The following is a 20,317-nucleotide window of genomic DNA, read 5'->3' as shown; positions in this document are numbered from 1 at the left end:
CTTTCTTTATAATGGCATTCACTTATAAACATTTTTATAGATTTTTAAATTGTTCCATGTTTTGGTGCACTAATAGTAATAATAATACTAATTTTGTACTAATACTTAATTTTGTTGTAATCTTTTAAAATTTAATACAGTTTTCCTGTAGAGAAAATTAAAGGAACATTTCTCATGGAGTTATGGCACAATGAACTGCAGGAATATCATACTGAGGGAATGTAGTTTAATTCTGCTAGTAGATCAATTGATATGAGTTTTTAAGTAATGTGTTTTAGAGAATGGCTCTTGTATAAGAAACTTGCAAATAAGCATTATCATCTGCAATTCAGATTTTATCATTTTTAAGAAAAAATATGTTGGTATGGGGAAATGCCTAATAATTGTAATATCTACACCAAAAATTTTATTATATAAGGATATGCAATTTATCGAAGAACCTTCCCACGATTCTTTTTTATTTAGTTTGAAACTTAGCAGGATGAGTAGGCAAGTAAAAGAAACAATTTTTTTTCATTTTGAATGCTTACTTGTTTAACATGTTCTAGTTTAAGTGCAAAACTTAAATCAACATATCTGCTAAATAATTTATCAGTCTAATTTTTGATGGCAACAAGAATAGCAGTTTTATATATACCAGGATTCTGGTTTGGTAAAAGCAGTTAAATTAAATTATGCCAGTTTGAAAGTCAAAACCAGTTGAGTTACACAAGAGTATGCTTTTCCTGGTCAAAATAGGAAACACTTGGGATATTTTGGGGGTTATGTAAAGACTTTAATTTGTAACCACATTGTATATGCTCACTCCAAGTGGTAGACAAGAATAGTTATTCGTGTGATTTGCCATTTCTTCAGCACATTATTTGAACCATATTACTGTGCGTATTTTTTTATCTTGAATGATAGTTAATCTGAGCTACAATTAATTCTTTTAACACTGGGATAATTTTAAAAACACGTGCACATGGTGTTTGCCTACTAGACATCACTACATGAAAGTGCTTTTAAATGGTTATTTTATTTTAGTCATTACCTTCTATAACAAAATAGCTGTTTTGTTGTAGGGAGGGTGAGGGTTGCCCTTTGCATAATTCGTGTGATTTGAGAATGTAGAGAAGAGCAGAGCTGTCATGCCACAGAATTACATACTTAACAGAAGTTGGAATGACATTCTGTTGAATTTGAGCCAGAAGGAGTTTGAATGAATATTTTTCTAATACACTTAGGTAACCTTCACATTACCTTTTTTTTCTGGTTGCAGATTTTTAGCTCAGGATCTGTCAGTGTAGCTGAAAGATTATGCCCTAAGTTACATATGATGAATGAGATGAACTTTTCGAGAACCAGAGGGAGTCCAAAATGCTTGCCACCAATGTGTTTTAAAGCAGACTTTCAGAATCGATTGAGTGGTGTCTTCCCAATGAATGGAAACTGACACATTGAAAACATTTAGTGGTTCTTGATTAATAGAAACCTTCAGTCTCTAGACCTTCTTTTCTTCAATGCCTAGTACCTAAATAATGATGTAGAGCTCAGACTCTTGAATCAAGCAGCATTTAATGGCACTGAAAGTGGTAGTTCAGAGGGTTTTTTTAAAAAGCACAAAATACTTGCAATTCTGTTCATTGGAATCCATGTGTTCTTTGTTATATGAACTCATGTCAGAATTGTAAAACGTTTCTGCCAGATTTCTACTCTTCAGCAGTATGTTTTCACTTTCTATAAACTGCACATCACAGCTGCTTTACTAGTTACTCATTTTTACTTCATTACTTGTGTTACAGTGTTCTTGGTTTGTCAGTATTGCATAACTTGGAGAATGTGTTCATGCAAAAAGAACTGAGCTAGTGTCTGTCTGATGTACTGCAGTGTCCTGCAGTGGCTGACCTGCTTCCTCTCTGTTTTTCCTGACGACTCATCTCATGGGGGAGTAGGTTTCTCACCTTGTGAGGTGCACTAATACTAAAACTCTTGACTGCTAATAGCCTAACCGAGTGCAGCAAGATTGAAAATGTCTAATCTTGAATGTAACAGGATGCACACTGCAAATAATGTAGCAGGTTAATATATTGATTTCTGCTTTTAATTTCAGGCTGGAGGTTCTCAAGTAATCTTTACCAATCCACTGGAAATTGTCAAGATTCGACTGCAGGTGGCTGGAGAAATTACTACTGGTCCACGAGTTAGTGCCCTCAGTGTATTAAGGGACTTAGGTTTCTTTGGTCTCTACAAGGTATGTTTTTTAAGAATGTTAAAAATAAGCCTATTATGAATTTTCAAATCAACATATAATTTCATTGTTCTCACAAACTTTCATAGGTGGACACAATTTTGCTTTCTAAAAGAAAAAATATTATGTGATATTATATCTTCATTTTTTTAGTTTTGATTAAGGGAAGAAACTGTCTCATCTTTTTGAGCATATGGTTTTTGTAAACCTTACTGAGATTTCTTCTCACTTCAGCAGGTTTAAGGTTCATTGAATATTAGTTTGTGATTCCTGATATTCTGCCTGCTGTAAAAATAAGCTTATTTTCATCTGCTACATGGTATAGAGCTTACAGTTTTGGAACTTGTTTTTGCTCTGCTGTGGTTGATTCAGCAACTTTCCCAGATGTCATCGTTCATTTGGTGATGGGAATTAATTGCAGCACAATAATCGTGAAGAAATACAGACAGTGGGAGCCCAGCATAAAAATAAACTCCTAAAGCAAGCTTCCCCTTGGTTATTTAGAAGAATATTTTCCCAAATAATGCCACAAAAAGCTGCTTTTGTGAGCATATGCTACAGGCCCTACAGTTCTGCTTGCTGTATTGCTGTTTTCACATTGATACATAAATACGTAGAAGTTAGGTTTAATGTTGGCAGCAGGAATGAAAACATCTTCTGAATGTTGAATCTAATAGGATACATGCTACAAATAATTTAAAGGATTAACATGTTTTTAGGATGTCTTCTACTTTTAGATGAAGGAGATTAGATATGGGGGAATATGAAAGGTCTAGCCACTATACTCAAGTATTGAAACAAAAGTTGTAATGGATACCATATACTGCAGAGCACTGTGTGGTGTTGCTTCAGATTCTGCAGCCTACGACTCGGGAGATAGCTTGCATACTTCCAATTTGTCCCAGGATTTCCAGTGAAGCAGGCAGTATTCCTCTGTTTCTTATTTACCGCAGTCCAGCCATAAATTGAAGATGCTTCCAAAGACACCAAATGAGCCCCATCCCCCTCCTCCCCAGTATTTAAATTCCATCTGCTTTTTTAAACATCCAGTCATTTTAAATTTTTCTGTTAACATTACAAAGAGGGAGCCTGCCCATGAGAAAGTGTCTGTATGTTTTGGCCTGGAGAGAAGTTGCAGGTCTGAATAGGATTTAATGGGGAGTTGTTTTTCCCTTTAAATTGACTTGCTAATTTTTTAGGTGTTTTACTGAAGCTGAGGCTATTGTGTAAACTCCTAGTAAATGGCATTACTGTGTTGATCAGATTAACATTTACAACTGAAAACAGGGATTTTGTACAGAGTCTGCTTCCCTGAGGCTGTGCAGGAATGGAGGTCAGCTACTGACTTTTACTTGGACTAGCAAAAAGAGAACACAAAATGAAACTGGTGATGAACTAGTTTACTAAAGTAGCAATTTTTTTTTTTCTTCCTGAATACCTGCTCCTGGTGGTTGAGGAGAATTTGCTACATTTTTCCATTTTTAATGGCATTCATGTCTTGGGTTGTATCATGAATTATTTCTATCCACTAGAGTAAATACTGGTGGACATTAGTCTGGACTACACATGAAGAGGAGCTACTTACAGCACTATGTTGTGTTGAAACAGACAATTATTTAATCACATGACACAGTTTCAGTGCTTCATTTATTGAGTTCATTTATGTTATGAAAAGTGAATAGCGATTTCTCTCAATTTACCTCCACAAAAAAAAATGCCACAGAAGAGTTTGGATTTGTTTTTACTCAGCTGTTGTCACTGTTTCTGTCTCTCTCAACCCCTCCACCCCACTTCCTGTGTTCGTGTCCTTTTGTGTGTCGTTAGGATTCATTGCCTACAAAAACTTGAGTGATTTGACAAAACTAGAGAATTTAGCCTGGCAATGACAGGCACCCACTGAGCACAGACCATGCCACAAGGCTTGTGTCCAAGGGCACCCTTAGTCACAGCTGGGTCTGTAATTGGGCAGCTTTGTGCTGTTTTCTACCAAACATTTGGGACTGCAGCCAAAAGAAAATGGCAATCCTATCTGCCCCCTTTCCTCTCAGAGCATTTGTGCACCCACATAATGATCTGGAGCAAGAAAGTCATTAAAGCCTCCTCCTCCTTAGGGCTTAGTTTGTTCTGAACCCAGACCGGTTCACTCTGTATCTCCCCGGGATGTTGTACCCAGTCGAGGGGAGGAATGGCTGTGGCATGGGGACCCAGTCTGTCTCAGATTAGTTTTAAACTGCCTTGAGGTGCTTGTGGAGCTGCAGTGCTGGAGGCAATACCAACTCTTTCCTGAATGCTTGGGCTGGAGTTGGCAGTGTTGGTGAGGGCAGGCAGATATTAGCAACTCATTGCATCAGTCATCAGCCCCACTAAATGTTACCCAGAGAAATTCATGGTTCTAAATGAGTTTCAGATGAGACTCGATTTGATAGGTGCTGCCTTCTTTGGTGGTGCTTCTAAATTAATTTAGTATGTATAATGACCAAGTGGACATCAAATAATAATGAATCTTCTGCTGATGAGAACCGAAATATCTTGGAATGTTTGGAATGTTTATACTCCTAACAAGTCAAATTAGCTTTAAACTATGAAATAGGAATGAGGATTTTATGACTATCTCAGTACTTCTCATGTTGTTCACTCTAACAGCGCTTTCATTTGCATCTGAAGTCTTTGCTTTAGCTTTGTCTTTCCTGTCTCAAGATACAAGGCTAATATCTCAAGCCCTTAATGTACCTACTTTAGTGGACCTAGTTGTGACTCCATAGATACTGCCATGGAGGAACAAGAATAGATAGTTATTCTAGAAAATAATTTTATTTGGGAATCTTGAAGTTCCTTTGTAGGCTCCGTGAGCCTTCACATAAGTATTCCAGCTGTTTAAACACTTGTCTATCTTAGCCATGACTTTAATGGATTGACTTCCTTCTGCAAGTGTTGAAAGCAGAATTTTGGACTTTTAATTTCAGGAATTTTAATTTTAAATAAATGAATGTCTTTTTTGGTTTAAGTTTTATTTACCACATGGCAAGGGTTGCAGTGAATATTCTCCTTTCCTAGTTCAGAGAAAAGTCATCCCTGAAAGCTGTTCTTACCACTACAGATCCATCTACCATGTTCTGCTTAGTTTTCATGAGTCGTTTATGCTGAAATTCGGGTGAAAATCTGTAGGAGTCCCATATAGTAGTCAGTAAGGAAAAATGTATTAATTATAAGTGCAGCCAGAAGATGTGAAGAGTTAGTCTTAGCTTCATGAGGCAAATTCCTGCATGTCTTAACAAGATGTCATGCCTGTTATTTGAATTCTTATATTTTGTATTATTTTTTACCTATGAAGCACTTCCCGTGGATTTTAAAATAAAATGCCCACACCCCCCTGATATAGTTAATTTCAGTGCTCCTGTCTTGCATTAACAGAGAAAACCAAGGCACAGACAGATAAATCTTATGTCTCATGTCAACAAATTAACAAAGGAAATGTAAACCCTTTTTGCATCCAGCTGAGTGAATCTTGTATTGATTATGATCATAATTATCCCTGCATTCTAGTCCAAATGCATATCCTTTGAGGATCACTGAGAAGAAGCTGGATTGCATAGTTTTGGAGCCCCTCTGTACAAGTGAGAGTAATGTTCTTTTGGGTCATTCATTGGCATGTTAATGTGCCACTTAACTGTGCTACCGACAGAAACTATTCACAGTAGTACTGTGCTGAGATCTCTGCTCAGTGCTTTCTCTACTGGCAGACTTGATGTTAGAGTAATTCTTGTTGAGAGCCAGTCCTGGAGGTCACCTGGGCAACCTGACCAGGTATTTGACCACCTTTACAGTTTAAAAGCAAACAGAGAAAAGAAAAAAATCCCACACCTATTTTTTATGACTAATGAATGGGCCATGTTCAAGCTTCTGATCCTTCCACTGTGCACCTCCAAGAGTAGTTTTCTTTCCCTGGGCTCTCCTTTAAGTGAGCAACAAGGTCTCTCCCTAGCCTGCTCTTCTCAGAGGTGAGCATACTGAGTTCCTCTTTTATGTGCCACAGACTACACAACTGTGTCACTTGATGGCCCCACACTGGACTCACTCCAGCTTGAAAGCATCTTTCTTGGATGGGAGACCAGAACTGGACACAGGGCTCCAGATGTGGTCTCAGCAGTGCTGAATGGAGGGCAATAATCACTTCCCTTGCACTCATACTGCTACAGCCCAGAGTGGGACTGGCTGACTTCACTGCAAAGAGGCACTGCTGACCCATACTCAACTTGGGCACAGCATCCTCCAGTCTTTTTCTCCAAAGATGCTTCCAGCCTGTGTCTCCATCCTATGAAGTTATCTCTGAACAGCAGCCTCTCACTATAGTGCACTATTTCCCCAGCTCAGCATCATCTGATGAGAGTGTGGCTCATGTTCCATTAGTTTAGCTGTGGGATATGATGACAGACCATTTCAAAAGCCAGGCTTTTAGTCAAGGTGTACAACATCCATTGCTGTCCCCTTATCCACAGGTCTGGCAGACTGGTTGGTCAGCTGTGATTTGGTAAATCTGAATTAGTTGTTCCCAATATCTCCTTTGCTCTTCATATGCTTGGAAATGGCTTCCAGGGACATTTGCATCATAAACCTCCCAGGAACAGAGGTGTGCCCAGACATCTTGTTGTTTTCCAGATCTTCCTTCTTACTCTTCAAGATGGGTGTGTTGTTTGTCTGTTTTAGTTACCAGAACCCCCTTGTCTGACTTGACCTTTTGAAGGTAGTAACAACCTCACAACGTCATCAGCCAGCTGTCTCAGCACCACTGGAGGTTTCTGTTCTGGTCTCAGGATTGGGTACATGCTCCAAGTGCCCTGTCTGCATGTAATGCAGACTTTTCTGGTAAACTTGTGGAGCTGAGGGGCCTGGGGACAGATTTTACTGGTAAAAAGCAAGACAAAGGTAATTTCTCTGCTTTTTCCATGTACTTTGTCACTAGGTTTCCTGCCCCCATTGTGCAACAGCCTCACAATTTATTTAGTTGCCTTTTTGCTGCTGATGTGCTTATAGAAACCTTTTTTACTCCCCCTTCACATCCCTTACTAGATCGATCTCCAGCTGATCCTTAGCTTTTCTGTCTCAATTGCTGCACACCCAAGCAGTGGTTCTGTATATCCTGGGTAGCCCATACCAACCTCTGCTTCTCTTTCTCTTCTTTCCTTACCAAAGAACTAAAGAACAGTAGGTCTGGGATCATAATAAGTGCAAAAATTTACCGTCAGTGCTTCCTCCCAGACTCCCTGTGCCTTCACTGGGTGGTCAGATGTTAGCCATTCTATAATGATATGCAGCTTAGAAATAAAATGCATGTTAATTCCAGCAATAAAAAGATTTGACACATGCAGCCTGTTAAGCTGATGGCTGGGTTGAACCCCTGTAGTTCCTTAAAGCTAGAAAGCAAATATTTTTTTCTGTCTTAGTCTAAAATTCTGAGCTACTTGTGTAAATAAGTATTTTAAAACACTGTACTTCTCAAAATTCAGATGCTGCTTTAGGGAGGCACATAACAGCAGTTTTGCAGAGGGAATTTATTTCCTTGATTTGTGTTCTTTTTCCCAGTAATCTTTACTGTGAAAGCTCCAGGACATTGAAGCTTGTGACTAGTAAATTCTTTAGCCATAGATACTCTGTAGGTGACAACTATTCTTAAAAATATAGAGACAACATATCACAGTCAGGGAAAATATCACTTGAACTAATGCAAAATGTCATTTGTGTTGGCAGAAATGGGAAAGGATGCATTTCTGTTTTTCAGTATTTTTAACAGATTTTATTTAATTCCTAGTCAGAACTGAGTATTGAAGTAATCATCCAAGATTAGATAATACTTTTTCTGTCTTCTGCCTGTCTTTCAACTTAATATGAATAAAGTCCCGTTAAAGTCAGTTGAATTTATATTCTGTTGGGTTTGAAAGACATATTTAAAGTGTCCGTGTAAATAAACACTGTAAGTATACCTACTTATTTTGTATATCACAAAAACTCATATCTGTATAATATCTGCCATAAAATGTTTAATAAAATATTACTCCTCTTATGCATAATCATTCTGAATAGGGCTTTACAGCATAACAGACAGTGCCACTTCGTAATTTTGCACAACAAAGTTATTCTGTATCCCAGGAAGACAGTAAATAATAGAGTGGTAAATGAGTCTTCAAGGAAAGGCTATGTTGGTTGTGGTAATGTTTATTTTTATAATTGCTACAAGGTATTTAGCTCAAATTTGTGCTTTGGCTGATACTGCCAACACAGTTTTCATTTCCAAAACTAGTCAGAAAAGCTTCCAAAAGTCTCCTTTTCCCCCTCCACCCTCCACTCCCTTCCCCCCAAATGCTTCATAAAAAAGCTTCTGGTGTGTTGACCTGGAAAGTGTAATCTCAAGCAACAGGCTGTGTACCAAGCTCTCACCTGGTTCCTTTGATAACAGCTGAGCTATTTCATGTTCTGAAGCTGAGGGTTTACAGCAGGATGATAAACATATGAAAGACTGTAGTAAAAGTTTTGAGTTACATTTTGCATCCACCATGCCTATTTGTGACTGTTCTCATATGTAAGAACCTGCTTTTCAGAAATTTCCTTTTAAACTAACAAAAAAAATGCCCTTCCAACTAAAACAGCGATATTTTTTTCCTGCAAACTGAATTGAAATTGCTGGTAGAACATTTGAAATCGGCATTTTATTCCTCTAACATGAGTTTCATAGTTTGGTTGGTATAAATATATGTGAATAAAAACCTATAGTAGCTTTTAAGGCAATGCCATTTTACAGTGGGGAAAAAAAAAATGCAGCCCCTGAAAGCAAATACCAGTAATATTTGACTGACTGTTACAAAACCTGTTAGGTGCTGTTAGGGCCCCGATTCCAAAGGGTTAAATCTGTAGTAAAACCCAAGAAGAATGCAAAATGATCAAGAAATGACATGCTGCCTATTGTTTGTAGCTATAGGATCAAAATAACAATTATACATGCCAAATAAATTCTAAACCTGTAAAAGAGAAAAAGAGGGGGTGGCTGTAAGTACAGGTGCCAGAAGCATTAAATAACTCTCGCAGACAAGGTGCACCACTGTTGTCTTGAATGCTGCTAGGTTCCCCCAGTCTGGCATTTTTCCCCCTGCACTAGACAATGTGCATTCACTGCAGGAGACTAGGCTAAGCCTGCGTCTCCCAGACCTGCCGGCTCCTTCTGCCCAACCCGACACAGAGGTGCCTTTGTCAGTATAATTACCCTCCCCTTGTAGTAGAAATAGTTTGTTTAGAGCCTTATTTGCAGGTAGAGCTGGTATAAGCAGGAATTAGCATGCTAAAGAACCTGCCCCAGCACTGACTTGGGTTTATTTATCCAAATCTTTGACAATCAGGGTTTTTTTTACTCTTTTGGTTTATTCAGTGAGATACTATCCGAGATTAAGAGCTTTAAGGTTATTAAAGAGATTGAGGATGGGAGCCAACTGGCTGTTGTGCGAGGAAGGAAGGCGCATGTCCTGGTGTGTAGGATCTCCCAGCAATTTCATGCCTGGCAGGTCCGCACCTTGGCTGCCAGAATAAACTCGGGTGGATGCTCCTTACTGCTTTCTGGGGATTGATTAAAACTCCCTTTGGCTTTCAGCACGTTGTCCACATCAAAAAGGTGCGAGAAGTAAAATAAATGTTTCTTTTGCTTTTCAAGATGCTGTGGCCAATCTCCCTAAGCCTTCCTAATTGGCCGAGGCTGGTTGCGGATGATTAACTTGAAGTTAAATGGGGCCTGCTTTTAAATATGCTTTCCCAGACTTTAAATGGAACGATGGGGGGAAACTTTAGACTGTTGCAATGCTGGACCAGAGCCAAGCCTGGTTATTATTAAAGTGGATCCAAGTTTTGATCCAGGTTTTGTTTACACTGAGCCAGCTAAGTTGATGGACATCCTTCCCTCTCTGCATACCTGAATGTATATTATTAGTGATATTAACAAGATGCCACTTCTGCCCCGTGAAAAAAGAGCCTTTTAATCAAGGGGGAGTATTAGCAGCTCAGGTTGAACTAAGAGTTGCTTGCATTTGGACTTTCTCTATCAGTATATTTCAGGGTATGCAAAAAATGCAGAGGAAAAAAATGTGTGCAGTGTTTAATGACATTGCAAAGAAAATAAAAGTAATGTGCCCTGAGGGCAAAGGCAGCGAGATTTGCTCTGAGGAAACGCATGCTCTAAAAATAAATCTTTGAAGAAACTATGTCAGTCTGTGAATGCTTCAGTAGGGAGTCTCATAATTTTTCTGTGAAGTAAATACAGTGCAGACATTTGATCCTTAAAATGTTGGATTTTTCATGCAGAAGTTGGTAAAACCCTAGTCTTGTCTACATGAAGATTAAAAGTAAATTGTTCAACAGGCTTCCGTTGCACAAGAGAGTCCAGAATCCTTGTCTCTGTTGAGTACAAAAAATTCACCTTCTCTGTGTCCTCAAGGCAGTGTATAAGGGGCAGAGCAGGACCAACACCAGCGCTTTTTGAGTTCCTTTGTGGCATTTGGCTTGGTGTCTCTGGAAAGGTGTAACAAGAACCAGCAATGGGCAGCATAAATCAGACATCCAGCTGAGTGAGAAGCCAGAGGCTCTGAACTGCAGAAGTCACTGACCTCTAAAGGAAGTGCCAGGAGAAGTGGTCAGTTCTTAGTCTGAAAACATCAAGAGATAAGCTGAGAAAGTGCGGGGGGAAAGCACCGGGGGCTGGAGCAGAACCTGTTGTGCTCCCTGTGTTCAGTTGCTGAGTCTGTGACACACAGAAAGTCTGATTACAAGATCTAATGGCTTTTTGAGATAAACCTTATTTTTTCTGAGGCAGTCTCTGACTGCAAGCTGCACTTATTAGAGTCTCCTGAGAAGTAGCTTGCAGGACCTGGTTATCTTGTCACACATCCTGCTGCTTTCCCCTGCCTTGCCTCGTGGAAGGGCAACCTCATGATTTTTCTGACACCTTGCAGCTCTTTTGTCTTTGATAACCAGCATCTAACTTGGATAAGTGCTGTATTTTAACTGGTATTATAATACAAGCTAAGCTTACAGATGTGTCCAGGCATATCATTAGATTTAATTAAATTATGTGGATATTAACATGTCCCCTGTGAAATGTCTGGCACTGAGCCATGTGTTCCTAGACCTGTGAACAAGAGAAGAACAGTAACAAGGGCACCTCCTGAGGGTTTGTGGATGAACCTCAAGCAGTTTCACCAGGTCTCCACCCTTGCTTCAAAGAGAAGAGGCTTAGGCTCATCCATGAACCATTTCTTTCTCAAGCTTGAAAGATTTTACCCGTTTTCCCAAGCCACCTCTTGTTTGTGCTTTCCTCCTGGTCTTAGTCCTGGCAGGCTCTGCTGTCTTCTGGATCTCCATTCTGAGATCCAGACTCAGATTTGTAGGCAGACTACAAATCCCTTTGCTGATGGAGCATGGATGCTATTTGATATTTTATTTTGGTTGACCTTCCCTAGGGGCCTTTTTGCTTTTCCCCCTGTTTGAAAAACATTTGATTGCTTGCCACTACCCCAAGAATTTCCTTTTCTGTTCACTTCCCTCTTAGATTTGAAACCAGCTGTATTGCTGGTAACTTTATTGGCTGGTTGTGCTGCTCCCACATATTGATAGCAAGGCAAATTTAGCAGTAGGAGATGAAAGTTATTGAAACAAACTGTATCCCAGATAACTTGTACTTAAAAATTCACAAGGAAATCATGCTGTTACTGTTCTGCAAAAAGACTGGCTGTTAATTCCCCTATACCCTCAATATATGTTGCATTATCAATTACAGTGCCTGTATAGAGGTGTGTACTGGGCACTGTTTCCCGTGGAGTATTAATCTAAAGTGGGAGTGAGAGGTGTCAGACCTATCCTGGGGCTCTGTTTCAAACAGTTTTAAACTCCCACTACAGGTTCATGGCTACAAGGTCAACTATTTTAAGCTCTCCAAAGGTATTTTCAGAGTTTACTCAAACACATGGTATTGTCTCCATTACCAGCACATAACTACATTACCTCAGAGCGAGGGAGAAGAAGTAGGCAAGATACATACAATGACAGAAATTACTGAACCAAGGAAAACCACAGAGACACTCCTCAGCAGGGTGAAATACACGAATCTCTCAAAATTTTGAGGGAGAAATTGCTTTTTCTGTAAGCCCTTTGCAGCAAACTGAAAAAATACAATGTTGCTCTGTCTGTTCTCTGATATTCAGGGTTCATCATGGTAAATTTGCTCATTCTCAAAACTTGTTCTCTTTTTCAAACAGGGTGCTAAGGCATGTTTTCTACGGGACATCCCCTTCTCTGCCATTTACTTCCCCTGTTACGCTCATCTGAAAGCTTCATTTACAAATGAAGATGGGAGGGTTAGCCCTGGAAATCTGCTCTTGGCTGGATCAATAGCTGGTAAGTGTCCAGATTTCTTTTTTGGTGGCTCTATACTGCTCTGGCAGCACAATAGTTATGGCAGTGACAACAATAACAAAAAATGCTCAAAAGGACTGTATGCAACAATAATGTGTTTTGCAGCCTTATTGCAGAAACAGCAAAGTTACTGTGCTATAGAGCAAGTTGAAGATACTGTGAGATCCTGGTATAATCATAACATTCAGAATGCAAAAGAAAGGGATAATAAAGTTTTTTGCTAATTTTTTTCTTATTTATCATCATTCCTTGTGAAGTTTCTGTGCTGGTTTTGGCTGTGTCTCACTGTCAGTTAATGTTCTATTGTAATTATTTATAAACAAAACCATGGCATTCATTAAATTCTTTATGATCAAGTGAATCTTGAATTTTGCCATATATATTCCAGAAGCCACACTGGAAGTACAGCTCTCTAAACACAGTTATATAACAGGTGACAAAATGATGACAGTATTTGCTACCCTCAGTATCCTGTTGAAGTTACTTGGCTTCTTGAGGATTTTACCTTTATCGGTTTTTTAAATATTAAACAAAGCAGAAGATCTTGAAAACATTGCTGCAGGGCCACAGGTTGCTAATTCCTTTGGTATACCCAGATATGACAGAGGTGCAGAGTGTGGTCTTGAGCACTGGGTTTTAGTCTGCTGCACAGCAGACAGAAGAGCCCAAACATGCTTAACTTCTCACAGATCAATTTAGTTTGAGTGTGCCAGAGCCTAAGGGAGAAGTCAGAGGCTTTGTAAGCCTGAGCTTGCCCTTGTCTGCTGCATGGCTGGTCCCTCCACAGCTTCTACATCCCAGGGGACCACCACTTGGTAGCTGTCTGCCAGAGGGGGCAGCTTGAGAGTCCTGCTCCTGCAGTGTCCATGGTTTCCCACCTAGGAAAAAAATAGGCTTGCAAATTTGTGCAGCAGGACCTTTAGGGGAGTGTGTAGCAAGCAGGAGGGCTCAAATCAGCTGGTATTTCCACCATGCTTGTCTGGGGCTGCTTGGTGTCTCCAAGCTGCAGCCAGCAGCTTCCTTCTCCAGCCTGCCCCCTGGAAGACTGCTGTGACCTGCCAGATGAGAAAAATTATGGAATGGCATGAATACAGTACAGACAGGTGGTTTAGCAATGTTTTCTCATTTAATTTTAAGCTTTCTCCTCTCTGAGAAATCTTCCTGGTCAAAATTGTACACAGGGCTGTGTCTCTTTGAGAGCAAGGCCCTTTTATGGCCAGCATCTGGTCTTGGAGAGCAGCTAAGATCAGTTGGTTTGTTGTGTTGAAGCATATTGATCTCTATTCAGTAGCTCATAGCCCAGAGGAATTGAGCTGGCAGTAGCAAAGCCAGCTGTGCTCCAATGACTGCTGCTCAAAACCCCCTTGTCCTCTCCCCTCCTCCACCCCATTCCAAAGCCAGGCTCCAAACCCTCCAACAGGAGCTTTTACAGCCAGCTTATTTCTTACCCATTTTAATGGAACAAAACAATTTTTGAACTTTAGATCATATTTACAGACTTGAAACATAAGATGGCATTTTTAAGCCAAGTAATTTCTTAGGTTTTCCTATTTTTCTCTTTCTAGCCATTGTCAGGTGATTGCAGACTGAGATAACCATCCCTTTGAAGTTCAGGCACAGAAGCAGTCTTTATTGTTGCTGATATGGCTCACCAATCTAGTTATAAAGTGAATTTTATCCAGTGCTTCCTGTGAATCCCATCCTAGGTTAACTCTCATGAGCAAATTACAGGGTTAGAGATACAACACTCATCATACTGTTGATAAAACCAAGAAATTTGTTTTATTGGGTACATGCACAGTGTGATGGGGGTGATTGTGTCCCCTGTTTTGCCAAAGAACGTCAAGGGAAAGACAGAACAAAGCACCCACCACTTCTGAAAAGCTGGCTTCAGTCTCTGGGCGATGTCTCTTCTCTGGCCAGGGATCTCACCTGGTCATCAGACTTCAGATGTGTGCATGAGCTCTTGCTGCATGTGGGAAACTCCCCCTTCCCACACACAGCCCATGGTGCTGGGATATTCAAGCTAGCCATGCTCAGATGTACATCTGCCTCCTTTGCCAGTGGGTGTTCCTTGTACTGCTTACATCATCTTCCTTTCCATTGTGGTTGGGGTCACAGGCAACACGTGTCATCTAGCTGGATCTGCTTCTGGTTTTCAGATGTCTCAACCTGTTGTGCTGTAGCATATTCTGAGATGATTCTAATACCATCTGCAGGATCTCTCCTTAATTTGCTCTGTTTGCTTACTGCCTCTGTGAAGTTCCTTCTCTTCCCCTAGCTCCTTTTGATTCTTGTCAGCTCCTGCTGGGCTATTTGTCACATTCTGATTCTAAGCTTCTCTTGGCAGCAATCTGTAACTTCGATTTGTCTGGAAATGCTTTTGTCCTGTACACATAGTTCCTAAAGAAAGGATTTTAAGTATCTCAAGTGCAAAATATCCTCAATAATATGGAGTGAGTGATAAGGAGATGGAAGTCAGTGTGTAGTAAGCAGTTAAGTTTCTAAGTTAGTTCTTTGGTTTTCATGAAAACACTGATTGGCTTTTGAAGGACAAAAGTCTGGCTTTAAATTGAAGACTCAAGCAATGCCCTGGTGTGGGTAAAGCTAAGCAAAGAGGAATTTCAGTGGTTTTGGAGTTCAGAAACCTTGACCAGGTTTTAATGCTTGCCTGCCAGACAGCCCATGCTTACACTGAATGCATGCTCAGTGTATGAGTTATTTTGAGGGGACAAGGAGAGGAGGAGGAAATCTTCTTTCAGTGATATTCTTATGATTTGACCTCTTGGAGCAGTCTGCAGGAAGGGTGCTCTGGAGCTTGAGGCCAGACCATGCTGGTTTGGATAAAATTTGTTACAGAATTATTGAGCTGGAAAATAAAAAAGGAAAGGAGATTTATGCATCTATATCTAACCAAGTTGGTTTGGAACAGATGCAGAATGGAAAAGTAATAAAACCATAAGAGACAGTGTCTTCTGGGTACAGTCTTGGTGCTTTTCTTTGCCTTTTTTTTTTTGTCTTTTTTTTTTCCAATTCTAAGCATGCCTCAAGTTTGGATAGGAATGATTTTAGAAATACCACCCATTTGTAATTGGAAATACCACCCATTGGTAATTTGGTATTTTTTACTTTTAGTTGATTATCTGCCAGTGTAAATTTAAATCTTCCTCCACATATTCTGTTGAGGATGTCAGCTGTGGCTTTGCAGCTGAGCAGTCTGCCATTCCTAATGAGAAGAATGACCCTTTTTGTAAGCCTTAGCTCTCAAGTGATGCTGAGCATGCATGGCATTATCTGGTTCTCAATGAGATTGCTGTGTGAGAGGTGTTTGTGTGTCTGTGTTTGTGTCTGTGTACAGCCTATTCTAGCACAGTGTACACCAGGATGCCAGGAACCACAGAAAGGAATGAAAAGGAAAGGGAAATATCAACCTTCCCTCCAAAAGCTTTGTGTTTATTAACTGTGCAAGTTTCTGATTAGCACTGGAAACTCCAATCTGTGCCTCCCAGCTTGGTAGGAAGCACGTGATATGGTTGTTCTCTGAGAGAAGTTCTCTCTGGGTTAAGCCATGTCCACAACAGCAACCTCTTGCTGCTTGTTCCTTGTTCCCCTTCCCAGGTTCTGTTTAAATCAAATGTGGCTGGATTCTCCTGATGTAAGGAGGAAAGACCTGCTTCCCTCTGGATAAACTAGTTGTGCAGTATATGTGCCAAAGCAGTGGTACTCACCTGATGACTTTTGTGTTGTTCAGGTATGCCTGCAGCCTCTCTGGTCACCCCTGCAGATGTGATCAAAACAAGGCTGCAGGTGGCAGCCCGAGCAGGACAGACCACCTACAGCGGCGTCGTGGACTGTTTCGTCAAGATCCTGCGGGAAGAAGGCCCGAAGGCTCTCTGGAAAGGAGCAGGAGGTGTGTAAAAGAGCTTTGATTGCCAAGTGATTTCTGATTGTGGCATCTGTCACTTAGGAACTCTCTTCTTTTCTTTCAAGCTCGTGTATTTCGATCTTCTCCTCAGTTTGGTGTAACTCTGGTGACTTACGAGCTCCTGCAGAGATGGTTTTATGTGGACTTTGGAGGAGTGTAAGTATGTGATGTCTGAATATACCAGGGATCCAGAAGTTACCCTTGGTTCTGTTGGGTCTTGGTCCTCCTCGGAACATCAGAGGCAGCGGCTTGCTAGGACATGTTGTAAAGGCTTTGTAAATATTATTTCAACTACTCTTTACTGGTAGGGCATGGGATGATATTCCAGTAGCTGTTTCATAGCAAGATATTACCATATTTTATGTCACAGTTTCAAGCAGGGGACCTATGTTAGTGTAAACAGAGACAGTGGGAGACTAAATAATGGGCTGGGAATGTAAATGCAGGAAAAATGTGATTCCTGCCAGGTCAGGATATGCTCTGCATTAGCCCTCATTGTTTGGTGCAGGAGCTGCGTCCCTGATTAGACAGGCATTTGACATCCAAAAAAATATATAGTTGTCACCAAGGTCAAAACCAATTTGTTGGCATTTCAGCTGTGCCTCCTGCCTTTGTTGACAATACAGGTGGATGTACATGTAGCTGTTTAACTTGATCCCAGAGCACTTACAGATTCTATAGATCTTTGGGGACAGTGGTTTGAAAGCCGCCAGAAAAATTACTTAAACTCTGCTATGTTCCTGGATTGGTTGTGTGCTGTAGCAAAGACTTATGAACCCCTGCTACCTCACACTAGTTTTGATTAATGCACTGCAAATTTTACCTGGATTTGACCGTACTCAATCAACATGAAGGTGCCTAACTGTTCTGGAAGATTTTAAAACTGGGCATTTCTTCTTACATTGTAGCCTTTTAGTTACTCGCAGGGAAGTACACTCAGATGTCTCATTAAATTTACGGAGATTTTCGTGAATACTGATTTTACTCTATGGAAGTTAATTTATTCTTTTTATTATTTTGCAGAAAACCAGCTGGATCAGAGACAGTTCCTAAATCTAGGATCACGCTCCCTGCTCCTAACCCCGATCATGTTGGTGGTTATAAATTGGCAGTTGCCACTTTTGCAGGGATTGAAAACAAGTTTGGACTTTACCTACCTCGGTTTAAGCCATCGCCACCTACCTCAAAGGCCGCTGCAGCAGTAGGACCCTAAGTTTATTGCTGTAGGGTTTTTGTTATGAGTTGGGAAAGAGCCACTTTTCTAATTGGTTAATACTTTGTTCCTTTAGCTTCTCATCATATAAAAGATTAGCTTCATTTGAGTTTTAAGGTAATTTTCATCTTAAATGGAATCATTTGTCTTTGTGCTTCCGTAACCAGATCACTGTGAAATTCTTACCAGTTGTTTTAAGTTTGGGACCATGAATGTATTAGTCCACATCTGACATGTGCTTGTGTTGGGAAGACACTAATTTTAGGTTCTGTTTATTGGGGAGGGCTGGGTGAGAGCTGTGAACCAGATCATTTTACAGGCAATGCTCAGTTGCAGATTGCCAGGGCAGATGTCCCACATCGTCACTCAGATGGAAAACTCAGTGGATATCACGGTGCTCAAAGCAGAATGATTTGGAACTGTGCGTGGAAATTGGTTTGAAACTTGCTGCGTGTCTGTAGAGGTCAGCAAATCTATACCCGGTACCTAAGTATGCCAGTACAGCTTCAGCTTTTGAAATCACGCACAAGTTCTGTTTCTGGATTGTATTATGGAGCTTTTATGTGGAACATGTTTTTGTAATGGAAACCACGTTTATAAATGTTTAGCCGTTGTATTATGTTACTGGTATCAAAATGCTCAAAAGAAAGTGTTATTGTCCATAGTCTTTGCACTTTATGGCAGAACTTTTGGCATTCTACTACACATACAAGGAAATTTCATAACTGGGTGCCTACCTTGGGTTGCTGGTGTTTGGAATTCAGTTTGTATATGCACTTCTATAGTAAAACGCTGCTTGTTTAAATAACTGCAATAGAAAATTCATGCACTGTATCAATGGTACCTGCCTTAACTGCTGGCTTGTAATTGGCAAATAGGTGGTTTCAGATTATTTACTTCATTGAGTCAAAAGAGATTAAAATAGTCTAAAATAAAAGATTTTACTTAATTTTTTGGTGCCTTGCACAGTGTTTAGAAAATTCTGTATTTATGAAGATAGAAATAAACCTTTCAAACAGATGCACACATGGTATTTTGTTATGGAAATAGTGTAGTACATCGAATGTCTTGTTCAGCTTCAGTGATAAAGTCAGGTTAAGATGAAGCTAATGTTTGCACTTGTAGGCTATGAAAACACCTGCAGCTTGAGAACAAATTGCTACAATTCTCCTGCCCAGAAAAGATGTCTGTTGGTGGAGATGTCACTCAGGAAAAAAGAGAAACTTTTTCCTCAGTCAGAAGCCAGGATTGAAGCTTTGATATTTTGATCTTTAATATTGGGGGAAGATTAGTAGTTATGAGCAGCCTGATCACCTAATCACTTGAAGTTCCTGTTGGGTGTCTTCTATGACAACCTCTAAGATGAGGAATTTGGCTTTGTTTGTCTCCTTGAGTGGGGGGTGAGGGCTGGGTGCCTTCAACCTTGACTGTAAACTGAGGGAATGCACAGATGCAGTGTCTCTGCAGAAGAATGAGTTTGTGCTGTAATTTGTGGAAATACTGAAATGGAAATCACTCTGATTTTGTATTTGCATTTGGGTCATCATGAAAGTTATTCTCTTGGACTAATTTGTACCTTGAAGTTACTAGTGAAATGGAGCTCAGGGGTATGAGTAGCAACACTTGTGTGTGTGAAGGTGGGGGGAGCAGATGACATTTACCTGCAGCTGCATCTTGGAGTCTGGCTAAACCACTGGGCTCTGACAGACAGCAGCTGCTTCCTCCCAGTGAACGACAGCTCCTCCATTTCAAAAATAGGGGGGAAAAAACTCTCCCTTGTATTAGCCCTTCAAAATTAACCATCAGGGTTTTTGGTTAAAGAATGTCACAGAAGTAAAACATTCTCGCTGGATGCTGCCTGTGCTTCACACATGAGATTTTAGACTGTTTAAGAGCTGCTTTTATACTTCATCCCTCAGATTTGCCTGATATTCAGTATCAGGGGTTTCTGTGGGAAGTCAGCAGCTCTGGGAAGATGTCTGAGTGCAGAGCTGCACTGCTCTCCTGGACCTTCTCCCTGGTCCAGGAGAGGAAATGCCTGGCCACTGGATAGGCTTGGTTGGCAGCTGCTTCTTCCTGGCTCATTCTGGAGAGGGACACCCAGGCTGCACCCACCAGAGCACGTTCCTTTGCTGCCTGACACTGAACCCCAGTGCTGCCCAGGCTTTGCAGCCAGGCACGGAAGAAGAATTAGTCCTGGGTTATTGTAGAGCTTGCACAACTTCTTGGCTCGTGTGATAAAGATCATTCGTTGCTTGTGTTCCACACAACCAATTTCTCTGCCTCCTGGTGACCTCTCAATCCCAGGCCTGGCAGTATATTTATGACTTGTTCTTTATTTTGGGATGAAGGGCAAAGCTCCCATCCCAGGAACGAAGCTCAGGCACAGCTCTTGTATGTCAGACCTATCTCAGAAGGCCACAGCCTTCATCCTCTCTGAGCAGGGCTGGACTGACACCCCCACCCCACCCATGGTGGCCTTTCCCTTTGCCATTAACTTTCCTGG

General features: G+C 40.6%; 1 protein-coding gene across 2 annotated transcripts in view; it reads left to right on the top strand.

Annotated features, from left to right (window-relative positions):
• SLC25A13 (solute carrier family 25 member 13) overlaps positions 1 to 18,831 on the top strand; it is a 99,296-nt gene extending 80,465 nt beyond the window's left edge. For both annotated transcript variants that reach the window (XM_030226631.2, XM_009085982.4), the window contains exons 14-18: positions 2,093 to 2,233; positions 12,517 to 12,655; positions 16,425 to 16,583; positions 16,664 to 16,754; positions 17,622 to 18,831. In XM_030226631.2, coding sequence (XP_030082491.1) covers positions 2,093 to 2,233; positions 12,517 to 12,655; positions 16,425 to 16,583; positions 16,664 to 16,754; positions 17,622 to 17,811 — 720 coding nt within the window. In that variant the 3' untranslated portion in view covers positions 17,812 to 18,831. The remainder of the gene's footprint in view (positions 1 to 2,092; positions 2,234 to 12,516; positions 12,656 to 16,424; positions 16,584 to 16,663; positions 16,755 to 17,621) is intronic.
• Positions 18,832 to 20,317: the final 1,486 nt, after the last annotated feature.

This window comes from Serinus canaria, chromosome 2 (genome assembly GCF_022539315.1).
Source record: "Serinus canaria isolate serCan28SL12 chromosome 2, serCan2020, whole genome shotgun sequence".
In the NCBI taxonomy this organism is placed as follows: Eukaryota; Metazoa; Chordata; class Aves; order Passeriformes; family Fringillidae; genus Serinus; species Serinus canaria.
Note: the sequence above shows the minus strand (reverse complement) of the source record. Positions and strands in the feature narration are given on the sequence as shown.